A 22,304-nucleotide genomic window follows, 5' to 3' on the forward strand; every position below is an offset into this window, starting at 1 on the left:
ATCAAGGTGGTTTTTTTTCTTTATTTTCTTTGCGTCATGTCCTTCCACCCACTTTTCCTTTGTGATTTTAGCTTAAAGAAGTAATTCTGAATACAAAGTCGAATGGTGTTTGCCGTGGAGGTCACTGAGCAGTGCTCTAGGATGACAGTACTGTGGGTAGCACATTCCCAAACGACAAATGATGGAGCAGTTCATGACCTGTTTGCTCCCTGCAATTCTATGACAATATTAAAAGTGAAAATATATAAGCATATGGAGATAATTCACTAACGCAGAAGTACTTAGGAAATAAGTAAAATGCAGATCAATATGTTATATGTGCAAGGGATTGCAGATTGTAACATATATGTGGTTTGCAAATTCTATAACAATAGTAAACAGAGATATACATAACTACAGTTTAGACGATACGGTGTTTTATTTTCCTCTGAAGTTAGCTTTCCATGGACCAGGGGGTGATATCTATTTTTAAATGATGATGTAGTTTTCACTTCTTCCCCAGTCAATACAGATACAGAAACTGCTGTCGTCAACGTCACCTATGCAACAAGAGAAGAAGCAAAGATGTAAGTGGGTTTGGGTTTATTTCCTTGCAAGTTTATTTGGTTTCCTTGGAGTCCTGCTTCTGGAAACCTCCCTGAGAAGATAGGTGCCAGCCAGTCCACATCCTCTTGGACATGCCAGGACCACCCCAGGGTATCCGTGTCCTCTTGGACATGCCTGTACAACAACTCCAAGGTGTTCTTGTTACTTTGGGCATGTCTGTGCAGTGCCAGGGAGTTTGGACTGGGCTCCTGAGTGATTGTACATGGACTCTGTCTTAAACAATGTTGAACCTTGGCATCAGCGGAAGAGCCGGATACCAGCGTTAGGATCCTGCGCCCATAGGCTCACTTAGACAAGTTTCATGGGGCCTCTTTACCGGAGCATGCTCCGTTCTCTGTAAGAATGTGCACAGCCTCCTGCACACACTCACTGAATGGGGACTAAAGCAACAGTTTTTCTGTGCATATCTTACAAAGGGTCCACCTCAGTAGCAACAGCAGGCTTGATTATCTGGGAGTGTTCTATCCATGTGCCTGGCTTGGACCCCCTACTCTATTCCATTCATTACTCTGTTGCTTCAATAATGATCAGCATTTACTATTAACAGATATGGGATTACGTTTTTAAAGCAGTAACAAAAAACGAGTTTCTTTCTTTTTTTTTTTTTAAATCTTTTGGGATTTTTTTGAGGTGGTGGACAATTACAGCCATGTACCACCATGTCTAGCTGAGAAGTTCCTATTGGTAGGAGGTCTGTGAAGTGCCTCATAGACCAGTATAACTTAGAAGGATAGCAGGTGGCAGACTTCATGACTGTGTATACCCCACTGTGTACCATTCCCAGGGGAATGACCTCACTGCAGTTGCAGTTTCAGATCATGTGAAGAAACTGTTTAGCCATTTTCATACCAACAGTCTCAAGTTAATTGTTCGTTGCTAAAATTAGCGACCCATTAGCTGTAAGGCTTGGCAGGCTCTGCCACCTCTGGTCATCATAACTATAGCCCAACGTCATTTGGGTAGTATCTACAAGTTACTCTCTTGCCTTTATTGAATTCAGAAGGTTCTGTCTTGTAATGAAGTCACAAACCCTCAATGTTACCCCAGTAGGATTTCTGCAGAAACATACAAAGGCACTGTCCCATTTCATTTACAGTTTTTAAAATACAAAAGTAAGTTCTCGTGCTTATAATAGTTATTTTTAGATAAATCTGTAACTTTGAGGATTGAGGGCTAAATACTCCCTAACTGATATAAAGTAGTAAATATTAAAACGTTACCAGAAAGACACTGGGCCATCTCATCTCTAGGAGTTTGCCCCAGAGGAGGAACCACACCTTCAGAGGTGCCCATGAAAACATATGATTTCCAGGAGCCTGGGTACAATTTACAAACTTAAAAGGGAGGCTCAGCAGCAAATGTTACAGTGAACCAGGAGAAGGCTGCTCTCATTTTAAAGTTGTGTCACATGGAGTGGGCAATGAATAATATAGAAATATTTGATAGTTAAGTGTGTTAACTGATTTTTAAGGATTAAAAATATGTCCATTTCAATACATTTTAGTAAATAGTATATAATAAAGACAGGGACACTATAGGATAAATAAAGTTACCTTAATTTATGCTTATGTACTTCCGAATTTCTCAATATATTTAGATTTTGGGATATGATTATAATAATCATGAGGCTGTGTTGTGATTAAAAAGAAAGTAATAATTTTAGACCCATACCTACAGTTTTTGGTGAGGGGCGTTTAGTCTCTGGTGGTGGGACAGAAACACAAACTGCAGGATTGTGTGTAAGTCACCTAGATGTAGACACCAGGAGAGTGTGTTTAATCGTTGCCTGAGACTCCTGGCCGAGATAAGGTTGTCTTGTCCTTGTTGTTGGCACAGGTATAATGGCTAGGGAGCAAGGTGAGTCAGCCCGCCCTCCAGCCAGTCTTTCCTATACTCTCGGATAAGCTTTCCTACCCTGCTGTGTTTCAGAGCCATTGAGAAGCTAAGTGGGCATCAGTTTGAGAACTACTCCTTCAAGATTTCCTATATCCCCGACGAAGAGTTGAACTCCCCTTCACCCCCTCATCGAGTCCAGCGTGGGGACCACTCTTCCCGGGAACAAGGCCACAGCCCCGGGAGCTCTTCTCAGGCCAGACAGATTGATTTCCCGCTGCGAATCCTGGTCCCCACCCAGTTTGTTGGTGCCATCATCGGAAAGGAGGGCTTGACCATAAAGAACATCACTAAACAGACCCAGTCCCGGTACGTGCCTTCAGCGCTCCCTCTGCTTCCTTCTGAGGGGTCCCCTGCACCCTGTCTCTGCCGTCCTTGGGTCCCTTGCTGCTCTAGTGGGAAGCTGTGTCCTATGGAACAGTGCTTCCTTCTATAGACGATGACCAGGCTCAGCTCAGGTCGGGGCTGTGATGGGTGTTCATGCTGATGATGTTATCTGAAAGGCTAAGTCCATGAGAACACTAAGGGCCTGCAGGAAGCATGGCCCTTATGCTGGCATTCTCCCAGCAGCTGAGACGGGCTCTGTGGTCATAGGATGCTTCCGATCCGGGATCTTAACTTCTGCCGAGTCAGCCTTGGAGTTGTGGGTCACTGCTACATCAAACGAGAAACTGTCTGGCTTTGTGTCTGATTTTCTGTTTAAGAAGTCTGAACTGGAGGTAGCAGTCACTGGACAAAATGATTTGTACAATTATTGATTGTTTTTATGTCCACAAGACCACAACACACTGTAATGAGGATACAGGACTTGAAAACAGTGACTTGTGTTCAGGTTTTTATAAAATGTCTCACCTCTTTGGGTATTGGTTGCTTCTGTGAAAAAGGAAGCTATGGTGTTTTACCAGGATCGTTGCGAGATGCAAACAATTGGGCAGATCAAATGAACTCACATTTGCAAAGCGCCAAATTACCTTATTATTCCAGTCACTGAGTGAGTGTCCTGTAGCCTGCAGAGGAGCTCCCAGCTGCAGATACTGATGGTAAGACCCAGCATGCAGGCTCCCAGGAAGGAAATACTGACATAAGAATAGAAGTTGTTGGGATGGAGAGATGGCTCAGTGGTTAAGAGCACTGGCTGTTCTTCCAGAGGTCCTGAGTTCAATTCCCAGCAACTACATGGTGGCCCACAACCATATGTGATGAGATCTGATGCCCTCTTCTGGCATAGTGGTGGTGTACATGCATATAGAGCACTCATATACATAAAATAAATTTTAAAAAAGAATAGAAGTTGTCATCTGATGTTCCTTTTATTCTAAAAATCAGCCCTTCCTTTCCCAAGCTGGCATCACTATAATTTTTATTTCTGTCTGTTCTGATTCCAAACATTGTGTAAGGTGGCTCAAGTTTTGATGAGGTGAAATTCGTTCTCAAAGTACATGCCCCGCTTTGAGGAGAAGGCTGAAGACTGCTTTCTTTGTAAAACATTGACTGTGCGTGTGGTCAGTTACACAGTTCCAAAAGTGAGCAAAAGGAGCAGGACCCAAAGCAGTCCATAGAGTCATCAGACTTAAGCTATTAGTTTTAAGAGACTACAAGAAGGCAGATTGCCAACAGAAAGGAAACCAAGACCTTAGGATGGCAGAGAGGCACGCCTCTGTCCCTCTGTCAACCCTTAGATACGTAAAGCTTGCCTGAATTGGGTGTTGGAATTTGGGCTGACATGTGGCCTTTAAAAGCTGTGATCAGTGCAGAGGTCAGAACATCGTGTTCTCCCTTCTCACTTACCCTCCCCGTCTACAGACGTTTGAAAGACTGCGCAAAAAACTTCATTAACCAAACCGGCTTCATTGCCAAATAGTCCTGCACACGCCTGTCAGAATGCAAAGGATTTGCGTTTGGCTCGAGCCCCTTGCGCCAGCAGCATCAGTTGCAAGTGGGCTAGTCGTGTTTCCTCTGTACTCGCGGTATTGGCTGTGCTTTCCTGCACCCAAGGCCCTATCTGATGCTAGGCGCTACAGCTCCTGATTCTTTTCCTATAGGGTAGACATCCACAGAAAGGAGAACTCTGCGGCTGCAGAGAAGCCTGTCACCATCCATGCCACCCCAGAAGGGACGTCTGAAGCGTGTCGCATGATTCTCGAAATCATGCAGAAAGAGGCTGATGAGACCAAACTGTAAGTTTGTGCAATGCCCAGACCACCCAGCGCATAAGATTAAGAAATATGTTTAAAAAGCCGCAGGAGAACACAGCACAGAGAGTTAGTTGTGCAGGACTCGTGGGGGTTTGCAGAGATCAAAGAGCCTGTAGGGTCTGACTTAGGCCCTCTGCATGTATGTTATTGCTTTGTAGCTTGGTGTTCTTGCAGGGTTCCCAACAGTGGGAGTGGGCACAGTCCCTCAGTTTTTTGCCTACTTAATGGGACCCTTTCCTCCTGGATTGCCTCGACCAGCCTTGATAAGACAGTATGTGCCGGTCTTATATATAGTAGCATATTATGCTGTGTTTGGTGGGTGTCCCTGGGAGGCCTATTCTTTTCTGAGGTAAGACAGAGGGAGAGTGGACCTAGGGGAAAGGGGAGGTCAGGGAAACTGCTGTTGGGATGAAACATAATAAGAGAATTTAAAGACAAAAAAAAAAAAAAAAGAAGATATGTTTAAAAGCTCTAAGTGAGCTTTGGGCAATGGCAGTATCATAGCCAATGAGGTTTATCTGAGGCGCAATTATTGATATTTAAAGGCTCTAAGAGTGTTACTCAGTAAAGGTAGAGGGGTCATGCTTGTGTTACTCAGGGTAGAATAAATTTATATATGTGTATGTGTGTGTATTCATATACATCAATATAATATATAACTAACATATATATACATACATGAATATATTATATGTATATATAAGTGTGTGTGGAGAGAGGGAGAGAGAGAATTTATTAAAATGACTTACAGACTGTGGTCTATGTAGTCTAGCTAGTCCAACAATGGCTTTCTACCAACAAGAAATCCAAGAGTCCAGCATTTGCATGTCTCAGATGGTCTTAAGAGTATGGAATCTGAAAAAGTATGCTTTAATGCCAGTGAAGGAATGGACTTGCAGTGAGGGCCAGGGCAGTCAGGCAAAAAGCAAAAGCTTCCTTCTTCCAGTTCCTCTACACAGGCTGCCAGCAGAAGGTGTGACCCAGATTAAAGGTGGATCCTCCCACTTTAATGATTAAAAATAGCCGGGTGGTAGTGATGCACACCTTGGATTCCAACGCTCTGGAGGCAGAGGCAGGTAGATTTCAGAGTTCAAAGCCAACCTGGTCTACAGAGCATCCCAGGACAACCAAGGCTACACAGAAACACTGTCTCAAAAAAAGAAAGAAAGAATAAATGAAAGAAAAATCCTTCACAAGTGGACACAGCAGCTTGGGTTTTACTTAAATTTATCTGTAGTTTTTAAAAAAGATTGTCCATCTTCAAAGTTTGCCTATGGGCTGTGGTAGCAGCCTCATAGAGGATCAGGGGGTGGACTGAATATTAAACTCATTTGGCAAGTAATAGGTGTGATATGTGAACCAAGACTAGTGTTCTAAAAAGAGCAACATTGCAAATCTGTTATCACATCTCACACAGGACTTAGCCCCTCACCTAACAGTTATCAAGTATTCGCTTTACTTGTGACTTTTTGAAATCCCCCAAATGTCATGGCTTGGTTTGAGGGAACCCTTCTTTGATCTAAATTACTGAGGCTTTTACAAATATCACCCTTCTTCGCTGTTCTGACTAGTTGTGTGCATCTAATAAAACAGCCACAAGATTGGTGTGAATGGGGCTTTTAAGATGTCCTATAGAACAAGATAGAGTTGGGATGTCTGAAGTAAGGTTTTCTGAGCAGCTGCCCCATGCCAAACACTGAGCTTCGTGTTGCAACTACAGCTGTGAGCAGGAGTAAACGCAGTGGTGAGAAATCAGCCCGCTGACTGTACATGAGGACACTCATCTAAGATTCAGAGACAGAGTGACTTGAGAGTCCAGGGAGGACAGAGCCCAGAGGGGGCAAGTGAAAGGCAGACAACACATGACGAGACACTAAACTTTCTATTTGCCTAGGGTTTGTCATGTGCTGGATGTGGCTGCTTGCACCAGGGAGGTGGCAGGGGGCGAGGCAGTCAGGCTCTGCTGTCTGGGACAGCGCCTTGCAGTAATGTGTCTCTCAGACCTTTCCATTCTGAAGTAGTAGAATACACACGTGACTGAAGCGGTAAGAAGCACATTGTCACATAACACAAAGCCCTAAGTTAGAACAGCTCTAGGTCACTGGAACCTTGGGCTCAGAGATCTGGGACAGTTTTCTGCTTTGCTTTCCTTACAATATATCAGACCTTGTATCACCACAAAAAGGTATCCCAAACTGGAAAGGAAGGGCATCACTTCCTGTGCCTTTTTAAATGTTTGGGAGAATTGTGGTAAAATACACATAACACTATATCATTCACACTGTGGGAAACACATGTCCAGAGTGTTGTCAGGTTGCAAACCTGAGCCTCCCGCTGCCCATGAACAGCGTCTGGTGGCCTGTCCTTGCTCTGCACTCACGTCCTGCTCTTACCGATTGCATTGCTTTAGACCAGTGGTTCCTAACCAGGGGGTCACCCACGGGAGTCGAACAACCTTCTCACAGGAGTCACATGTCAGATGTCCCGAATGTCAGTACAACAATAGCAAAATTACAGCTAGGAGGTAGCAGCGAAAATCATTTTATGGGGGGTCACCACAACATGAGGAGCTGAATTAAGGGGTCTCGGTGTTAGGAAGGTTGAGAAGCACTGCTTTAGATACTTGACGTGGGTGGGTCACATGGATCTGTCTTCCTGTGACTGGTTTACTTATCTCGGTCCCAGGTTCTTCCAGGCCGTAGCACATAAAGCGCCCATCCCTTTGGGTTATACCGCTGTGCCTTGACTGTTTCTCGATGATAGCTCTGTGACTGTCAATTTACAAATAGTCACAGTTTTGATTTCTTTTTTTTTTTTTTCGGTTTTTTTTTTTTCTTTCGAGACAGGGTTTCTCTGTGGCTTTGGAGGCTGTCCTGGAACTAGCTCTTGTAGACCAGGCTGGCCTCGAACTCACAGAGATCCGCCTGCCTCTGCCTCTGCCTCCCAAGTGCTGGGATTAAAGGCGTGCGCCACCAACGCCCGGCTTTGATTTCTTTTTTATGTATATCCAGAAGCGGGATTGCTGGATTATGTGGGATCCTGTTTTTTAATTTAGTTCCCACTGGCCAGGCCTGCCTCATGGACCACTCACTGCCATCTAGCTCCTGGCGAGCAGAAAGCGGAAGTAGAGTTACCACTGTGTGGGAGGGTGGGAAAAAAGCTTAAAAGACGGTTTCCATTCATAAAAAGTGAAGCCGTGGCTCTCAGGGATCACACAGCGTGCATCTTAAGTGTTGACTGTGCTTTGTCTTTTTAGGGCTGAGGAGGTTCCTCTGAAAATCTTGGCCCACAATGGCTTGGTTGGAAGACTGATTGGCAAAGAAGGCAGAAATCTGAAGAAAATTGAGCATGAGACAGGGACCAAGATAACCATCTCATCGTAAGCGGCCCCTTAAGACCAGTCATGTGCAGAGCGACTGATGAGTGTTCCTGTCCTCTGCTTTTCCCCAGAGGGGAGATGCTCAGCTGGGCCAGTTAGTTTGGGCAGCTGTGGGAGCAGAGCCACAGGTGGGCTCTACAGTCCGCCAGAGCTCTCACCAGCACGAGGGAGGCCCTGGGCTCCACCCCCAGCCCCGAGAAATTATTAAAATAAAAAATACAGTCCCTTGGTTGGCACAAGCCTGTCATCCAGGCTCTCGGGAGAAGAGGCAGCTGAACCAAAAGTTCAAGGCCAGCCTTGGCTGCACAGTGAACTGAAGGGAAAGCCTTAGTGAGACCTTTCAGAAGACAAAGTGAGACTTAGGGCTGCAGATATAGCTCAGAGGTAGAAGGTTTTCTAACACTGTGAGGCCAAGGTTCAGTACATAGTACTGTATATATACATACACACACACACACATAGTCACTAGTAAGACTTGAGATTAGATAGCAGGATTCTATGCTGTAGTGTTAGTAGAAATCAGGCCTTTACCAGGCTGTGTCTGTGGTCTGGAATTTTATTCTTCCTGTCTTTTCCCCACTGGCCAGCTTGCAGGACTTGAGCATTTATAACCCCGAGAGAACCATCACGGTGAAGGGTACCATTGGCGCTTGTGCCAATGCCGAGATGGAGATCATGAAGAAACTTCGAGAGGCCTTTGAAAACGACATGCTGGCCGTTAATGTAAGTACCCAGTTCTTCTGTCCCTGCCGGTCTTCCCACGGTTAAGGCAGGTCCCCAGCTCTGTGAGGATAGCTGTCCTTCAGCTGAGGAGGCGCCTCGGGGAAGAGGGAAGAGCTCCCGACCTCCTAGGACTAAAGGTGTCAGTAAACTGCTACACACAGGTCAGTGTGAGCCAATGAAAATCACACTTTACAGGCTGTAGTGGGGTGATGCTTGCGATCACACGCATTAGCAGAGGAAGATGTCAAAGCTGGGCTACACGTACATGTGCAAAGTAGTTGGGCCAGCAGGGCTGGATGACACATAGAAGAATAAACGCAGTAGGACCGGGAAAGTATGCTCCGCTGCTTCCTCAGCTCTGCATGAAACTGCCATGTCTTCTCTCTTTAAAATTTCAAGTTTACCCTTTAGCCAGGCCTGGCGATACACACCTTTAATCTCAGAACTGGAGAGACACGGGCAGGTGGATGTCTGTGAGTCTGAGGCGAGCCTGGTCTACAGACATAATGAGTTAGTTCCAGGCTATCTGGGGCTGCATAGTGAGACCCTGTCTCTGTTATAAATATAAGTCGACTGGACTGGAGGTTTGCCTCTGTGGTGATGTGTGTAGCATATGTAAGGGGTACAGACACCTTGTCTAGCTGGGACTGCTTGTGGCTAAATCTAGTTGAAGCAGGCATTTCAGAGTGGCCTGTGGGAAGGAGGGAGGGGCTAGCTCCTGACTGACATCTCTTGTTTGCTGGTTGGCACTCTTAGTTTGCCTAGTAAATGCTGTCACCCACTTGAGTGCTCTCTGGCACTTGAAGAAGACTGCATACTCTTCCTGAAACTTCCTTCTCACTTTATAATTGTTTAAAATCAGCAAGGCTCAGCTCAGAAGAGTAAAATCTTTCATTTTTCACGATAATTTCCTGAGAGCGGAAGGGTCCTCTGATCAGCCGTCACGGGCCACCGTTCAGCTCCCACGGTTATCATTGACCTTTCCGGAGTCATCAGTCTCACTGACCTGGCTTTGTCTGACCCTTCCCACCCCACCCCTAACATTTCCCAGAGCACTAAATAAATGTTGGCAAAGTGGTCTGAGCTGCAGCCCCACCTCCCTCACAGAAACACTGCACAGTTCTTTCTCAGGTCTGCATCCCATCCCCCGCCTCTCCGCCCCACCCCACCCCCTGCCCGGTCACCGCCTACCACACAGTTGCTGAGGCACAGGATGGGAGAATGTCCTGTGTGGATGCCTTTGTGGTGGTGTCTTCTGGCCATCTCACGCTTTTCTTGTGGACTTTTAATGTCTCTGCTAAGCGTCTCTTTCCATGAACACCTGGTTATACTCAGAAAAGATGTAGGTGCTCTACACACTGCCTTTCAGAGCATGTCACATAGATACCTGTGCCAGATCCATGTTCTGTGAGAGAAACTACAAAGTCACCAGGTCTTAACACACAGTGTGAGATAATGGTGAAGGATCCAGGTTTGCTGTTCTGATTCCTTACAAAAAGGGATATTTCCAGGGTATCTTTACACACGGAGAAACAGACAGAAAATCCTAAAATCTTAGAAGTCGGCTTCACGTTCAGGAAGCCAGGGATTGGGGCATGCTGGGCACAGACGAGCATAAAGACTGCATCTCTCTGCCTCCAGCCCCGGTGAGCGTCCTACATTGAAATATGAAATAAGTAATGAGATCTTGAAGGGTCTGACCCATCCTTGCGCAATTAGAAAAACTAGTATTTTGTTCTCATTCAACAAATATTTATTCAGTACTGGTGTGTCAGACACTGAGTACAGCTCCAGGTAAAATGGCTGCTCATCAAGGAAGTGAGGCCGGAGCGAGGCAGTGAGCCAGTGATTCTGACTTGTATCTCTGGGGGAAAGGTAGTATCGGGAGAGCCTAGAAAGGCCCGCATGAACTGGGGGGGAGGGGCACACGGACAAGCGAGGAAGAAGCGGCGCGCAGGGTCCTCAGGAAGCAGGGTTTGGCCGGGAAGGGCCTGGGCTTCTCGGGAGAGCATCGTGTGAAGACACTGTTGGCCGCAGTCAGATGCGTGATAAACCCGAGGGTGGCGGGGAAGCTCGGAAGCGGTGTCACAGTTCGGTTGAGAGGTTGTCCGTGCCCGGTACAGGGTGAGGGAGTCCAGGTACTGGCGTGGAGCTGACTGGGAAACACTGGTGCTGTGCAGACAGGCGTGAGGCTGGCCGCAGCAAGCCTGGCCTCTCCGGGCTTCTCTCCCTCATCTCTTTTCTTCGTTTCTGTTCCCAGCAACAAGCCAGTCTAATCCCAGGGTTGGGCCTCAGTGCGCTTGGCATCTTTTCAACAGGACTGTCCGCGCTTCCTCCACCAGCAGGGCCCCGAGGAGTCCCCCCCAGTGTCCCCTACCACCCCTTCGCTGTAAGTAGCTCAGAGTCCCAAGGGTCACTCGTGCTGGGCAGCTCCAGGCAGCACGACTACTCTGCTGTGTTAGTAAGGGCAAGGGCTTCTCTTTGCAGTCTGTCTTCGTGGATGATTCTAATATGAATAAAAGCTTGTGGGGGGTGGGGGATGGGAGCTCTGAACGTGTGCTCTCACATATGGGTGACACAGAGAAAAGGAACTGCTCACCAGTTCGTTAACTTGAGGTCCATCTTATACAAATAAAAGTTGGTCTGGCAGTGGTCGCGCACCAGGGAGGCAGAGGTAGTTCAAAGGCCAGCTTGGTCTACAGAGCAAGTTCCAGAACACACAGAGAAACCCTGTCTCGAAAAAGAGAAAAAAGAAAAAGGAATCACTATTTTAAACAACATTCATGAGTGTTTGTTATTTAATACAAATGTTAAGATACCTGGATTATTCTTAAATAGATGCGCATTCCCACCTTTGTCCATAAATCAAACATACTTATTGAAAGGAAGTTTTAAAAAGAAAACGCCCCAGTGTTTGACACCAAACCCTACACTGCCTAGTATTTAGTAAGTTATCAGTAAGTATTGTTTGACTCATAATTCTCAGTGAAAGAAATGTGAATATGTGTTTTTCTGCTTGTCGCACTCATTCACAATCATCATCAAGATTAGTACATTACCAAATGGAGACTGAAGACACCAGACATGTGACAGCTACCCTCCACCTTTTCTTTCCTTAAGCATTGTTTTGTGTATAAACTGTTTCTGTGGGGGAGGATCAAGTGGGTGGACTCTGTTCTGCTCTCTGGTGTAGGCGTGGCTAGTGGCTCTTGGGGGGCCTCTGTGTTCACACCCTCAACACAGGCATGAACTGTGACCATGCCCGCCTCTGTCACAGAAGCTTCTCCGAGGTGTTTGGAGTACTGCATGCCATCTCTTTGGTTCTGTCTGATTTCCCTTTAACTAAGGATGGAGTTACCACTGAACAGTATGCGTATCTGCAATGGAAGGGTTGTGGTAGAAGCAGGTGGGCCGGATGTGGAGTTCATGTCCTTTACTTTTGCTTTGAGATGTAAAAACCGACTTATCACCGTTAAAAGGCGCCCAAGACATCTCACTTCCTGGGCCGGCTGCAGAGGGAGTCCTAGAGGGTCTGCCTCAAAGTGAGAGTCCTTGGTAACTGAAATTATAGGAGAAAATGATGTATGCAATTTAAATATCACTGCTTTCTCTTAAGCCAAATTGGTGCAGAATTTTTTAAGCATAAAGATATGTTTGCTTGTTCATACCTATAATCCTAGCAGCTGGGAGGCTTCAAGGTAGGATTCCAAAAGGTTCAGGCAGCCTGGTCTACATAGTTAGACCCTGTCTCAAGAAATGAAATCGACAAATAAATAAAAAGTAGAGACATGGTGTTTTCTTTTGGGCTTTTTGGCCTTTAATGTCATGCGAAGGAAAAAGCCCCTTCATTCAAGATTGTAAAAATGTTTTCCTTATGCTTATTTTCAGTTGTTGGTTTTGCTGGGGGTTGTTTATACTGTATTTTACCGGGCATTTATCTTGATCTAACTTTATTATTTTTCCAAGTGAATAGCCAGTTTCCCAAAGTAATTTATTGAGTAATCTGTTGTTTTAACAGTCAACTCGAAATCCAACTCTGCCCTTTGTCTTGCTTTTGATTCTTTGGGACAAGGTCTCATGTAGCCAGTGTGTCTCCAACTAGCTCTGTGGCTGAGGATGGCTTTCAGCAGCTGATCCTCCTGGCGTGGCTCCGCCCCCACGCCCAGGGTGAGTGCCCCACCTTGCCCTGTTCCAACTCTCCCACAGCCTACCTCAGGGTAGCTCTGCACCTCATCCCACTCCATTCAACCCTGCGTCTACACAGAAGTCACGACAGCTTTGTGAAAGTGTCCATTTCACTTGCTGGGTTGAAACACAGTGGAGGGATGCTTGCCTGTCCTGTGCAGGCCTCTGGGTTTGCTCTCCAGCATGGGGGCAGAAATTCATTTTATCTCTATTTTAGATATGACAACATAAAGCTGTGCATAGCAGATTGTTTCCATTTTTAAATGTCCAACTTTGTGGTCATTTGTTTCTTTTGATTACTAATATTGTTTGTATTCTTTTTTTCTTTTCCAAGACAGCATTTCCCTTTGTAGCCTTGGCTGGCCTAGAACTCAGAGATCTGCCTGCCTCTGGCTTCTGAGTGCTGGGACTAACGGTGTGAACCACCACCGCTGCCCAGCTCTTTATTATCTTTTTCTTTTTCTTTTTTTTTTTTCTTTTTGTCTTTGAGACAGGGTTTCTCTGTATTGTTTTGGAGGCTGTCCTGGAACTCGCTCTGTAGATCAGGCTGGCCTCAAACTCACAGAGATCTGCCTGCCTCTGCTGGGACTAAAGGCGTGTGCCACCAACGCCCGGCTTTATCTTCTTAATAAGGCTTACAGACTTCCTTTTTTCCTTTTTCTGCTTATGTATTTGCTGGTGGCCGTTCCCTGGAGTGCAGGCTGCCCCACTGACTGTCCCTGTAGCTGGAGGATGAGCTCCAGCTTCTGCTTTGCTGTCCCCCATCAGTGCTCTGATGACAGACATGTGACACACACCTGGTTCACCAGGGCTCTTTGCTGGGCTCCACGGGTACTTACCAACTGAGTGTCCTGCTGGGGACTTTAAGATCTCTAAGTAGATAAGGATGTCCCTTTGTCACCTTGTGGCTGTGTCCTGCCTTCTCTGGGAGCTTGCTTGCACTCAGAACTTGTTCACTGGGCCTGTGGATTGGCCTAGCTGCCCTCTCCCCACTGGTCTTTATACGTGCCTAATAAGATTTAATTGTACCTCCGTGTACAATTAAGTAAACTCGAGAGGATATACTAATGAGTCCATAGGGCAGTATTGATAGTGTTCTCCTGAGGCTCTACCTGACCTCACTGAGACTGCTCCAGGCATGAGCAAATCTAGGAAGCCGAAGTGGTTAAGATCTCAGGCTGTATCAATCCTGTAGGCAGGTGTGGGTGAGCCAGCCCCAAAGTTGTGAGCATGGGAAAGCTGTCCCCATTACTCACCTGTCATGCTGGACATGGATGAGGGAGAGATGCCTTACATAACGAATGTGTGCGCGCGCGAGTGTGTGCGCGCGCGCGTGCACACACACACACACACACACACACACACACACACACACACCCTGCCCATCAATGCCTGAGGCAGGTGGGAGGGCTGGCCCTGAGGTCACGAGAGCAGGAAGACTAACTGTTCCTGCCCTAATCAGCTGCGGCACTTGGAGAGAGGCCCCTACTCCACCCCTGGGCGACACAGTAGAGCTGGCCTTGAAGGCATAGGTGTAGGTATAGGGGAGCTGACCCTGAGGAAGTGAGTGGGAGGACTGGCCCCGCCCCTTGCTCTTTGCTGCAAGGGGTGAACTAAGGGGGTAATGCTGCAGTGTTTACCCTGGTGGTGAGGACAAGGGGAGATGGCAGGCTGACCAACCCTGCAGCCACCCAGGCCCAGAACCAGGGTTATGACTTGGCCCACCCCAGCATCCACACCATCTATGATCTGCTGGAGCACATGAAAGAACCTGACCCATAGACAGAAAGCTTCAGGATCTCAGCGACACGGGGCAACAACAGGATATCTACAAAGAGTCCTAGTGAGGGCCCAGCACTGATAGTGTAGTAGAAACCAGGAGCCTCAAAACTCGGGGTGCAGAGTCAAAGGTCATTTTGCTTCTAGTTCTTGCTTCTTAGCTTCTAGTCCCCATCACCCTCTCCTCCAGTTGTCCTAAGAGAACCCAGAGTTGATAAGCTGCTGGGGACAGACGTTTTGACAGTCTGGGACAAAACACTGAACCTTGGAAAACAGTCCAAGTCCTTTCGTGTCCTGTGCCCATGTCTCTGGTTCCAGAGGGAGCACCTGCTGTCTTTTCTGCTGGGGATGAGTGCTGTCCCTTGAGAGCTCCTGAAGCTCTTGACTACAGTATATGAGCCTGCCCTGGGCCAGCCAGACGCCTTCCTCACTGTCTGTACTAAGGGCCTGTGGTGTTTCCTGCTTGGAGACACCTCCTCACTCAAGTGTCAGCCTGTCTCTTCTCGTACCTTGAACCCTGCAGGAAAGTAGGTGAACTCTCGCGAGCTTTCACAATGCCTGCTCTGTACTGTCTGCCCACAGCAGCGTCAAAGTGGGCATCTTTAATGGGCGGGGTATGAAAAAGGCCGCCTTCCACTGTGTCCCTTGTCAGTAGTGGTGCAAACTTAGCTCCCCCACATATTCGTACTGTGCTAAGAATTTAATAAAAATATGTATCTTCTCCCTCATACAAGGACTGGGCCAGTGAACCCAGGGTCAAGAGGAAGTAGCCTACCAACAGATGACCTTGGCCCTTTGGGCAGTGTTTGTACCCTGTTTTCCTTGGGTCACGGATAGCTCGCCTTCTGATCACCAGAGGAAACAGAAAATCCCTTTCCATTGGATGCTGTCAGCTCCACCTTGGCAAGGGGAGACGGGAAAGAGAAAGGCCACTGATAGACACCTGCTTCGTTGTAAATAAATAAATACTCATTTACACTCCTGGAGCTAGCTCGTGTAAACCAGACCGGCCTCAAACTCAGAGATCTGCCTGCCTCTGCCTCCCCAGTGCTGGGATTAAAGGCGTGTGCCACCACTGCTGCCCAGCATCATTTGCACCCCTTAAAAGAGCCCACCCTTTTTGGCTCACAGATGGGCCTGAGGGCAGTCCACATCTGGACTGGGTCTGCAAGGCATGATCCTAGCCCCTGCCTTCCCCTTTGTATTCAGAGTGCTAGCCTTCTGCCTAAATTTCAAGCAGGCCAGCCCATCCTGGCCTGATCCTCTAAGAACCCCCACTGCTCACTCACTCCAGCTTCCTGGCCACTGTCTTAAGACTTCTCTGAAGTTATTTTTTGCATTTGTCTCACAAATAGACTGAAAGTCCCCTTGTGTCCCTTTCTCCTTGTGTCTCCCACATGGCGGGTGCTCAAAGGCTTTTGAGAGAGTGAGTAGATGCCCAAATACAATCAGAGGTAGGCATTTGAGTCTGGGAGGGGTGGGGGCTCAGGAAGCTTTGAAAAAAAATTCTCATTTGTAGAGCTAGAGATGCAGACTAAGGCAGTAGATCTGAGCATCAGCTAAGAAATCTGGCTGCTAAATTCAGAATTCCTCCCTCCAGCAACCCTGTGGCTCTGATTTAAGGCTAGAAGGACTCTGTCCTTATTATCGTTTTGTACAACTAATTTAAAAAGCTCTACTTTGTCCCAGGCTGAGGCTGGTTTGGGCAGTGTTCATGTTGAGGACTCGGAACACAAGCTGTGCTCCAGATCTGTGCTTGGCCTTGCATGGGGGTTAGAATCACGATTCACAGGGATCGCTTATGCTGGGAGAGCTGGAAGACAAGTGCTTGGGGCTAGAGACTGGCAGAGCCCCCATTTCCCCGGTCAGAGCCTTGAGTGGAAACCGCAGGAATCGTGTGTGTGTCGTCCCCCCCGTGCCTACCAGCCACCCCCAGAATAGGAACCTGCACAGAGAAAGGGCTGGAGTCCATGTGATTCCCAGAGAACCTTCAAAAGAGGACAATTCCGTCTTGGCTCACCTGCCTTCAAAACTTAACCCCGGTTTGGTGGCACCCCGTTGTGGGCAGAGGCATCACTGCAGCCTCTCCAGTTCAATCAAGGCATGAGCCCTGATGCCAGGGGCATATGACCCTGGGGAGCACTGCAGGGTGCTTCCTTTCTCTCCGACCTAAAAGAAGGGTTGGTTTTGTTGGTTAGGAATCATAAGTGAACTTAGGGTCTAGCTGGAGATTCAGATGGTGGAAGACACTCGTCACCCTGCGATGTGTTCAGGGCCCTCAGCTGTCCTCAAGCTCCATGCACATCTCCCTCTGCCAGACAGGGCTGTGTGCCTTGGTGCCCGCACCTGTGTGACCGCCTTCCCGGTACAGTTTACTTGACCTTATGGAGATATAGTTAACACAGTTCTGCTAACTTTAGTGTCTGTGACCTCAGATATGTTTCTGTCTCACAGGGCCGCTGTGGAGAGTAGGAATTTATAAATAAGTTGGGAGTGGTGGCGCAAGCCCACCTGGGAGGCAGAGGCAGGCGGATCTCAGTGAGTTCAAGGCCAGCTTGGTCTACAGAGTGAGTTCCAGGACAGCCAGGGCTATACACAGAAACCCTGCCTTGGAAAAAAAGAAAAAAGAAAAGAAAAAAGAAGAACTTATAAATAGATACAGACTACCAGTCCCTACTGGGCTGTAGGTATTCTATTAAAAACTAGCTACTATTTCAACCGGGATTTTTTGAATGGCTAGCTCTGCTTCAAGAGTCCACATCCATCCGCCCTCCTGCGTCCCCCTCCCCACATCTGCCCTCCCCCTCCCCACATCTGCCCTCCCCCTCCCCACATCCGCCCTCCTGCATCCCCCTCCCCACATCCGCCCTCCCCCTCCCCACATCCGCCCTCCTGCATCCCCCTCCCCACATCCGCCCTCCTGCATCCCCCTCCGCATATCCGCCCTCCGACTTTACACACTTCCTTTCTCTCACTGTCACTTTCAGTTTCTGCTCCTCCTGGGAATCTCTGATGTAGCTATCACTGGTCTGTCTTCTCCAGGTCACGACTGCTTGTCCTGAAACTCTTGGCTTTTGTCCCCAGTATTCTCTGTTGCTTGTAATGCACACTTTGTAATTCCGCCATAAAATAGGAGCCACTAGCCCCGTCTTCACCGAAAGGTGGGCCTGACCAGTGAGAGTGGGAGTGGGTTGAATTCCTAGAGAGCAAGGCTCATCTTAGAAGCTGCAGCCCCGGGGCCTGTTGTGACCAGGTGACACCTTGCCAAGGGTTCAGAGACTAGAAACACAAAGGTACAAGTCTGTAGATGGTGTGGTTCACAGAGCACATGTGCTGTGTGGAAGCAGACACCCGACTCACTGAATGTCTCGTTCATATGCAGACCCACTCCGGATACTTTCCCAGTATGTACCCTCATCACCATTTCGGCCCGTTCCCGCATCATCACTCCGTAAGTGCCCCTCAAACCTGCCTGAGCCACCCTCCTTCCTGCCCCATGGCTGGCCCCACAGAGCCCTGATGAACAGGCCAGTGAACCGTCACAGTGTGAATGTTCTCTGCTGCGCCTCTAGACTGTCTCAGGAGTGATAGAACTTAGAGTGTAATTGCCAGGCCACCCTGCTTCTCAGTGCTGGGGAGCCCGCTCGACTCTGTGACCACCTCTTGGGTGATCCTCAAACCATGAGTGGGAGGTGGGAGGATTAAGAGTTCAAGGTCAAGCCGGGCGTTGGTGGCCCACGCCTTTAATCCCAGCACTCAGGAGGCAGAGGCAGGCGGATCTCTGTGAGTTCGAGGCCAGCCTGGTCTACAAGAGCTAGTTCCAGGACAGCCTCCAAAGCCACAGAGAAACCCTGTCTCGAAAAACCAAAAAAAAAAAAAAAAAGAGTTCAAGGCCAGCCTGGACTGTGCAGTGAGTTTCACACCAGCCTGAGCCACATACAGAGTAAAATCCTTCCTTACAGAACAAAAGACTAGAGCTGTGGCCAGTCACCAGGAGTACATACTACTTTTCCAGAGGACCAGAGCTCCCAGTACCCATGTCAGGTGGCTAAAGGTCACTGATAACTCCAGCTCCAGGGGATCCGGTGTCTCTAACTTTTGTAGGCACCTGCAGTTATACACACACCACACACACACACACACACACACACACAGAGAGAGAGAGAGAGAGAGAGAGAGAGAGAGGGAGGGAGGGAGGGAGGGAGGGAGGGAGGGAGGGAGGGAGGGAGGGAGGGAGGGAGGGAGGGAGGGAGGGAGGGAGGGAGGGAGAGAGAGAGAGAGAGGGAGGGAGAGAGAGAGATTTTTTTTTATTTTTTATGTATGAGTGTTATACCTTCATTTACACCTTTATGCCAGAAGAGGGCATCAGATCCCACTGTAGATGGTTGTGAGCCACCCTGTGGTTGCTGGGAATTGAACTCAGGACCCCTGGAAGAGCAGCCAGTGCTCTTAACCTCTAAGCCATGTCTCCAGCCCACATATTTTTTAAAATGTATTAAAAACACAAAAGAAAGAAAACCAGTTAGAAAATATTAATAAGCTAAAGAAGGCATGGTATGTGGTTCAATTGACAGAGTACATGCCATAAAAGCATGAAGACCTGAGTTTGAATCCTAAGCACCCGCATAAAAGCCTAGTGCTGAGGAAGTAGTGACAGGATCCCTGGATCTCCCTGGCCAGGTAGTCTGCCTAGAACAGTGAGCCCAGGATCCAAAGGACACTCTGTCAAAACTAAGGTAGAGTGATTGAAGAAGACACCAGTGTCAGCATCTGGCCTCCAACATGTATATATGTATGGATACACATGAACATGTGCATAGGCATATACCACATTTTTTCCAGTATTCTTTAATCAAAGTCTAACAACTGAAGGAAGACACATCATTCCCATGAGAACCATTGGCAGCCTGGCCTAAGAGCCTCTGTCTTTTCTCAGGGGTTTCCAGGGAGAGGTGGCTTGCCCACCTCCCTGGGTACTCGCCATGGGGCATGGGCACAGCAGAGCGAGTAACCTTGTGAAATGGTCTTCCTAGTTACAGGACAGACTGGACAGGTTTCCCTCTGTCTGTGGCCAGGTGTGTTTAATCAGCTTTTACTGTTTTATGTATTATTGGTCAGGCCAACTTTCAGGAATTGTCTCCTTCCACCGTGGGTTCCAGGGTTCGAACCCAGGTTATCAGGCTTGCATGACAAGCACTTTTTAATCCACTGAGCCATCACAAAATAATCATCTTGGTTCCTGGATGAAGACACAGGAAACACATATCAAATCTGTGTATGTTAGAGAACCCAGGCTGCTAGTGTCCAGCAAACACAGGCGCTCAGAGGGGCTTGTAGGCGCGTGCAACCCTGCTTGGGTTCACGAAGAGAGCACCAGGCCACACAAAGATTGAACGTGTCACTTTGGACATCTCCCCGGGTAGTGAGGCCTTCCCATACCGGTATTCTTAAGGTTACTTATCCGGGCCGTGAGGTGCCAGGTTAGAATGACAGTTGTGTGTGTGTTCTGTTCTAGTACCCAGAGCAGGAGACTGTGAATCTCTTCATCCCAACCCAGGCTGTGGGTGCTATCATCGGGAAAAAGGGGGCGCACATCAAACAGCTGGCTCGATTTGCTGGTGCCTCCATCAAGGTAAGTCCTCCTCTTGTCGGTGCCAGACAGTTCTTACACGACCCAGAGACAGAATCCACAGAGTGCACTTCCAGGACCATCATGCCTGCTTCCATTCTTCATTTTAGTCCTTGCCTGTTCAAACAACTAAGTTAGAAGAAAAATGCTGGTAGTGACTAAACCGGGTCCTCTGAGGCTTGGCATTGCCCCTTCTTCCCAAGAAGATAAAAAAAGGCCGGAGATGTTTCCCAAGCTAAGGGGATGTGCTCCAGTGCAATTAGCGTTTATGCTTAGCACTCACATACCAATGCTTCTGCCAGTCTATGCTTCTGTCAGACTATGAGAAAACAAATGGAATGAAGAACTTTCTGGAAAGTGCTGATAAAATCATAGGCAGACAGAAGCTGATGGCAACACCTATTAAGAGGCCAGGACTGAGCAGAAGGATAGAGAAGTCCTCTTGGTGTGTAAGATAGATGTGTGCAGATGTAGCTTCGGTTAGTCCCAGATCCTGCCTCCCTCCGTTGTCCAGGATTGTTTGTTTGCCATGGGCCTGCTTCAAGCCCAGCTGTCAGCTCCACTGAGATACTGCAAACCCCGTGGAACAGTTTGGGAAATGCTTCCCTTTGCTGTGGAAAAGAACTCACTACCATGAGATAATCCAGAATTATGAAACGAGTCTCATGACTTGGAGAGAAAGAATACTTACACCTTCTCCCTAAGAGCTGGAGTTTCTCCCGCAGCAAGTGTGACAGGGGAAACAAAAACAAAAACAAAACATTCTGAGTTGTGCAGAATGAGGACTTCAGGGCCACAGGGAAAGAATTGCACCTGGCTGGGCCCTTGGCTTGCATCTGTCTTTGCTTGCAGTTAGAGACTCACATTCAAACTGGGTGAAGCCTAGACTGGGTAGCTGTGATGAGGGCATGGGGTCCTCTGTGCCCAGTGGCTTGACACAGGTAGCATCCTGGCCTAGATAAGGGAGAAAGTGGGCATGAGAACAGACTGGCTACACCAGGAGATCTTTGTTGGTGCTCAGGGCTGTGGTCTGAGCTGCTGAAAAACCCCTCAGTGACACAGTTTGGATCAAAGGCTTTGAGGGGCTCTTTCATCTCTGCCCCACTTTGAAACATGGAGAAAATAGGGACCGATCAAGGCATAAGTGGTCAGCCTAGCTCTCAGATATAAATTCCACTGACTCTGGGATTCTGAGCATCTGCTATGGCTGACCACAGCAATGACTACCCACCCAAGGCCACAAAGCTAGAGTGTAACAACCAAGATTTTCCCAGATTGTCCTGTTTCTGCTCCACGACCTCTCCTGGCAACCTTACTGGTCTGCTGAGTCATTCCCAGTTAGTGCCATCAGGGAAGTGAAGAGGGAGAGAGCTCAGGCACAGGTCTCATCAGCCCTTTAGACATCACTCCACGGCATTCTTAGTTAAGGACAGTGTTGGATCTTGAAGAAGACAGGGCTTCCTGCCACCTGTCTCAGGACCAGCCTGCCCCAGTCTCCATCCCCTGGACAGGCTACAACTACCACCAAGAAATAACTGCCTACTGTGGAGAGTAGTCCTCGGGAGCTTGCTTACTGGTTATCTGTATATTCCGTTTGTCTTTATGCCATAGTTAAGGCCAGAGGAGTCTTCAGAAGTCTCCATGAAGGTGCCCCTCTTTCTAGAGCAGTGCAGATGACAACACACTTTAGATGAATGTTCCCAAGAGAGCTGGGGCATACCACTGGACCCTGAAGTCCCAGGGTAGACCCTGGGTTAGAGTCTAGATGGGATGAAAACAGAATCATACCTGAGTGGAGGTCTCCCCTGAGATTTGGAGACAGTACACCTACAAAGCAGTAGAAATGCCAGCTCCCTGAGCCCTGGGTTCCTTCAGCCTGGGCAGCCCTATAATGGACTATGTTCCCCCTGGTTTT

At 47.9% G+C, this 22,304-nt stretch overlaps 1 protein-coding gene across 3 annotated transcripts in view; it reads left to right on the forward strand.

Annotated features, from left to right (window-relative positions):
- The window catches only part of Igf2bp2 (insulin like growth factor 2 mRNA binding protein 2), a 112,878-nt gene that overhangs the window by 81,108 nt on the left and 9,466 nt on the right, over positions 1-22,304 (forward strand). For 2 of the 3 annotated variants that reach the window (XM_005071623.4, XM_021228112.2), the window contains exons 5-12: positions 503-566; positions 2,536-2,808; positions 4,542-4,676; positions 7,951-8,073; positions 8,661-8,796; positions 11,057-11,185; positions 18,143-18,211; positions 20,276-20,392. In XM_005071623.4, coding sequence (XP_005071680.1) covers positions 503-566; positions 2,536-2,808; positions 4,542-4,676; positions 7,951-8,073; positions 8,661-8,796; positions 11,057-11,185; positions 18,143-18,211; positions 20,276-20,392 — 1,046 coding nt within the window. The remainder of the gene's footprint in view (positions 1-502; positions 567-2,535; positions 2,809-4,541; positions 4,677-7,950; positions 8,074-8,660; positions 8,797-11,056; positions 11,186-18,142; positions 18,212-20,275; positions 20,393-22,304) is intronic. The other variant, XM_005071624.4, reaches the window with a different exon arrangement.

Source organism: Mesocricetus auratus, unplaced genomic scaffold (genome assembly GCF_017639785.1).
Source record: "Mesocricetus auratus isolate SY011 unplaced genomic scaffold, BCM_Maur_2.0 Super-Scaffold_100008, whole genome shotgun sequence".
NCBI classification, from domain to species: Eukaryota; Metazoa; Chordata; class Mammalia; order Rodentia; family Cricetidae; genus Mesocricetus; species Mesocricetus auratus.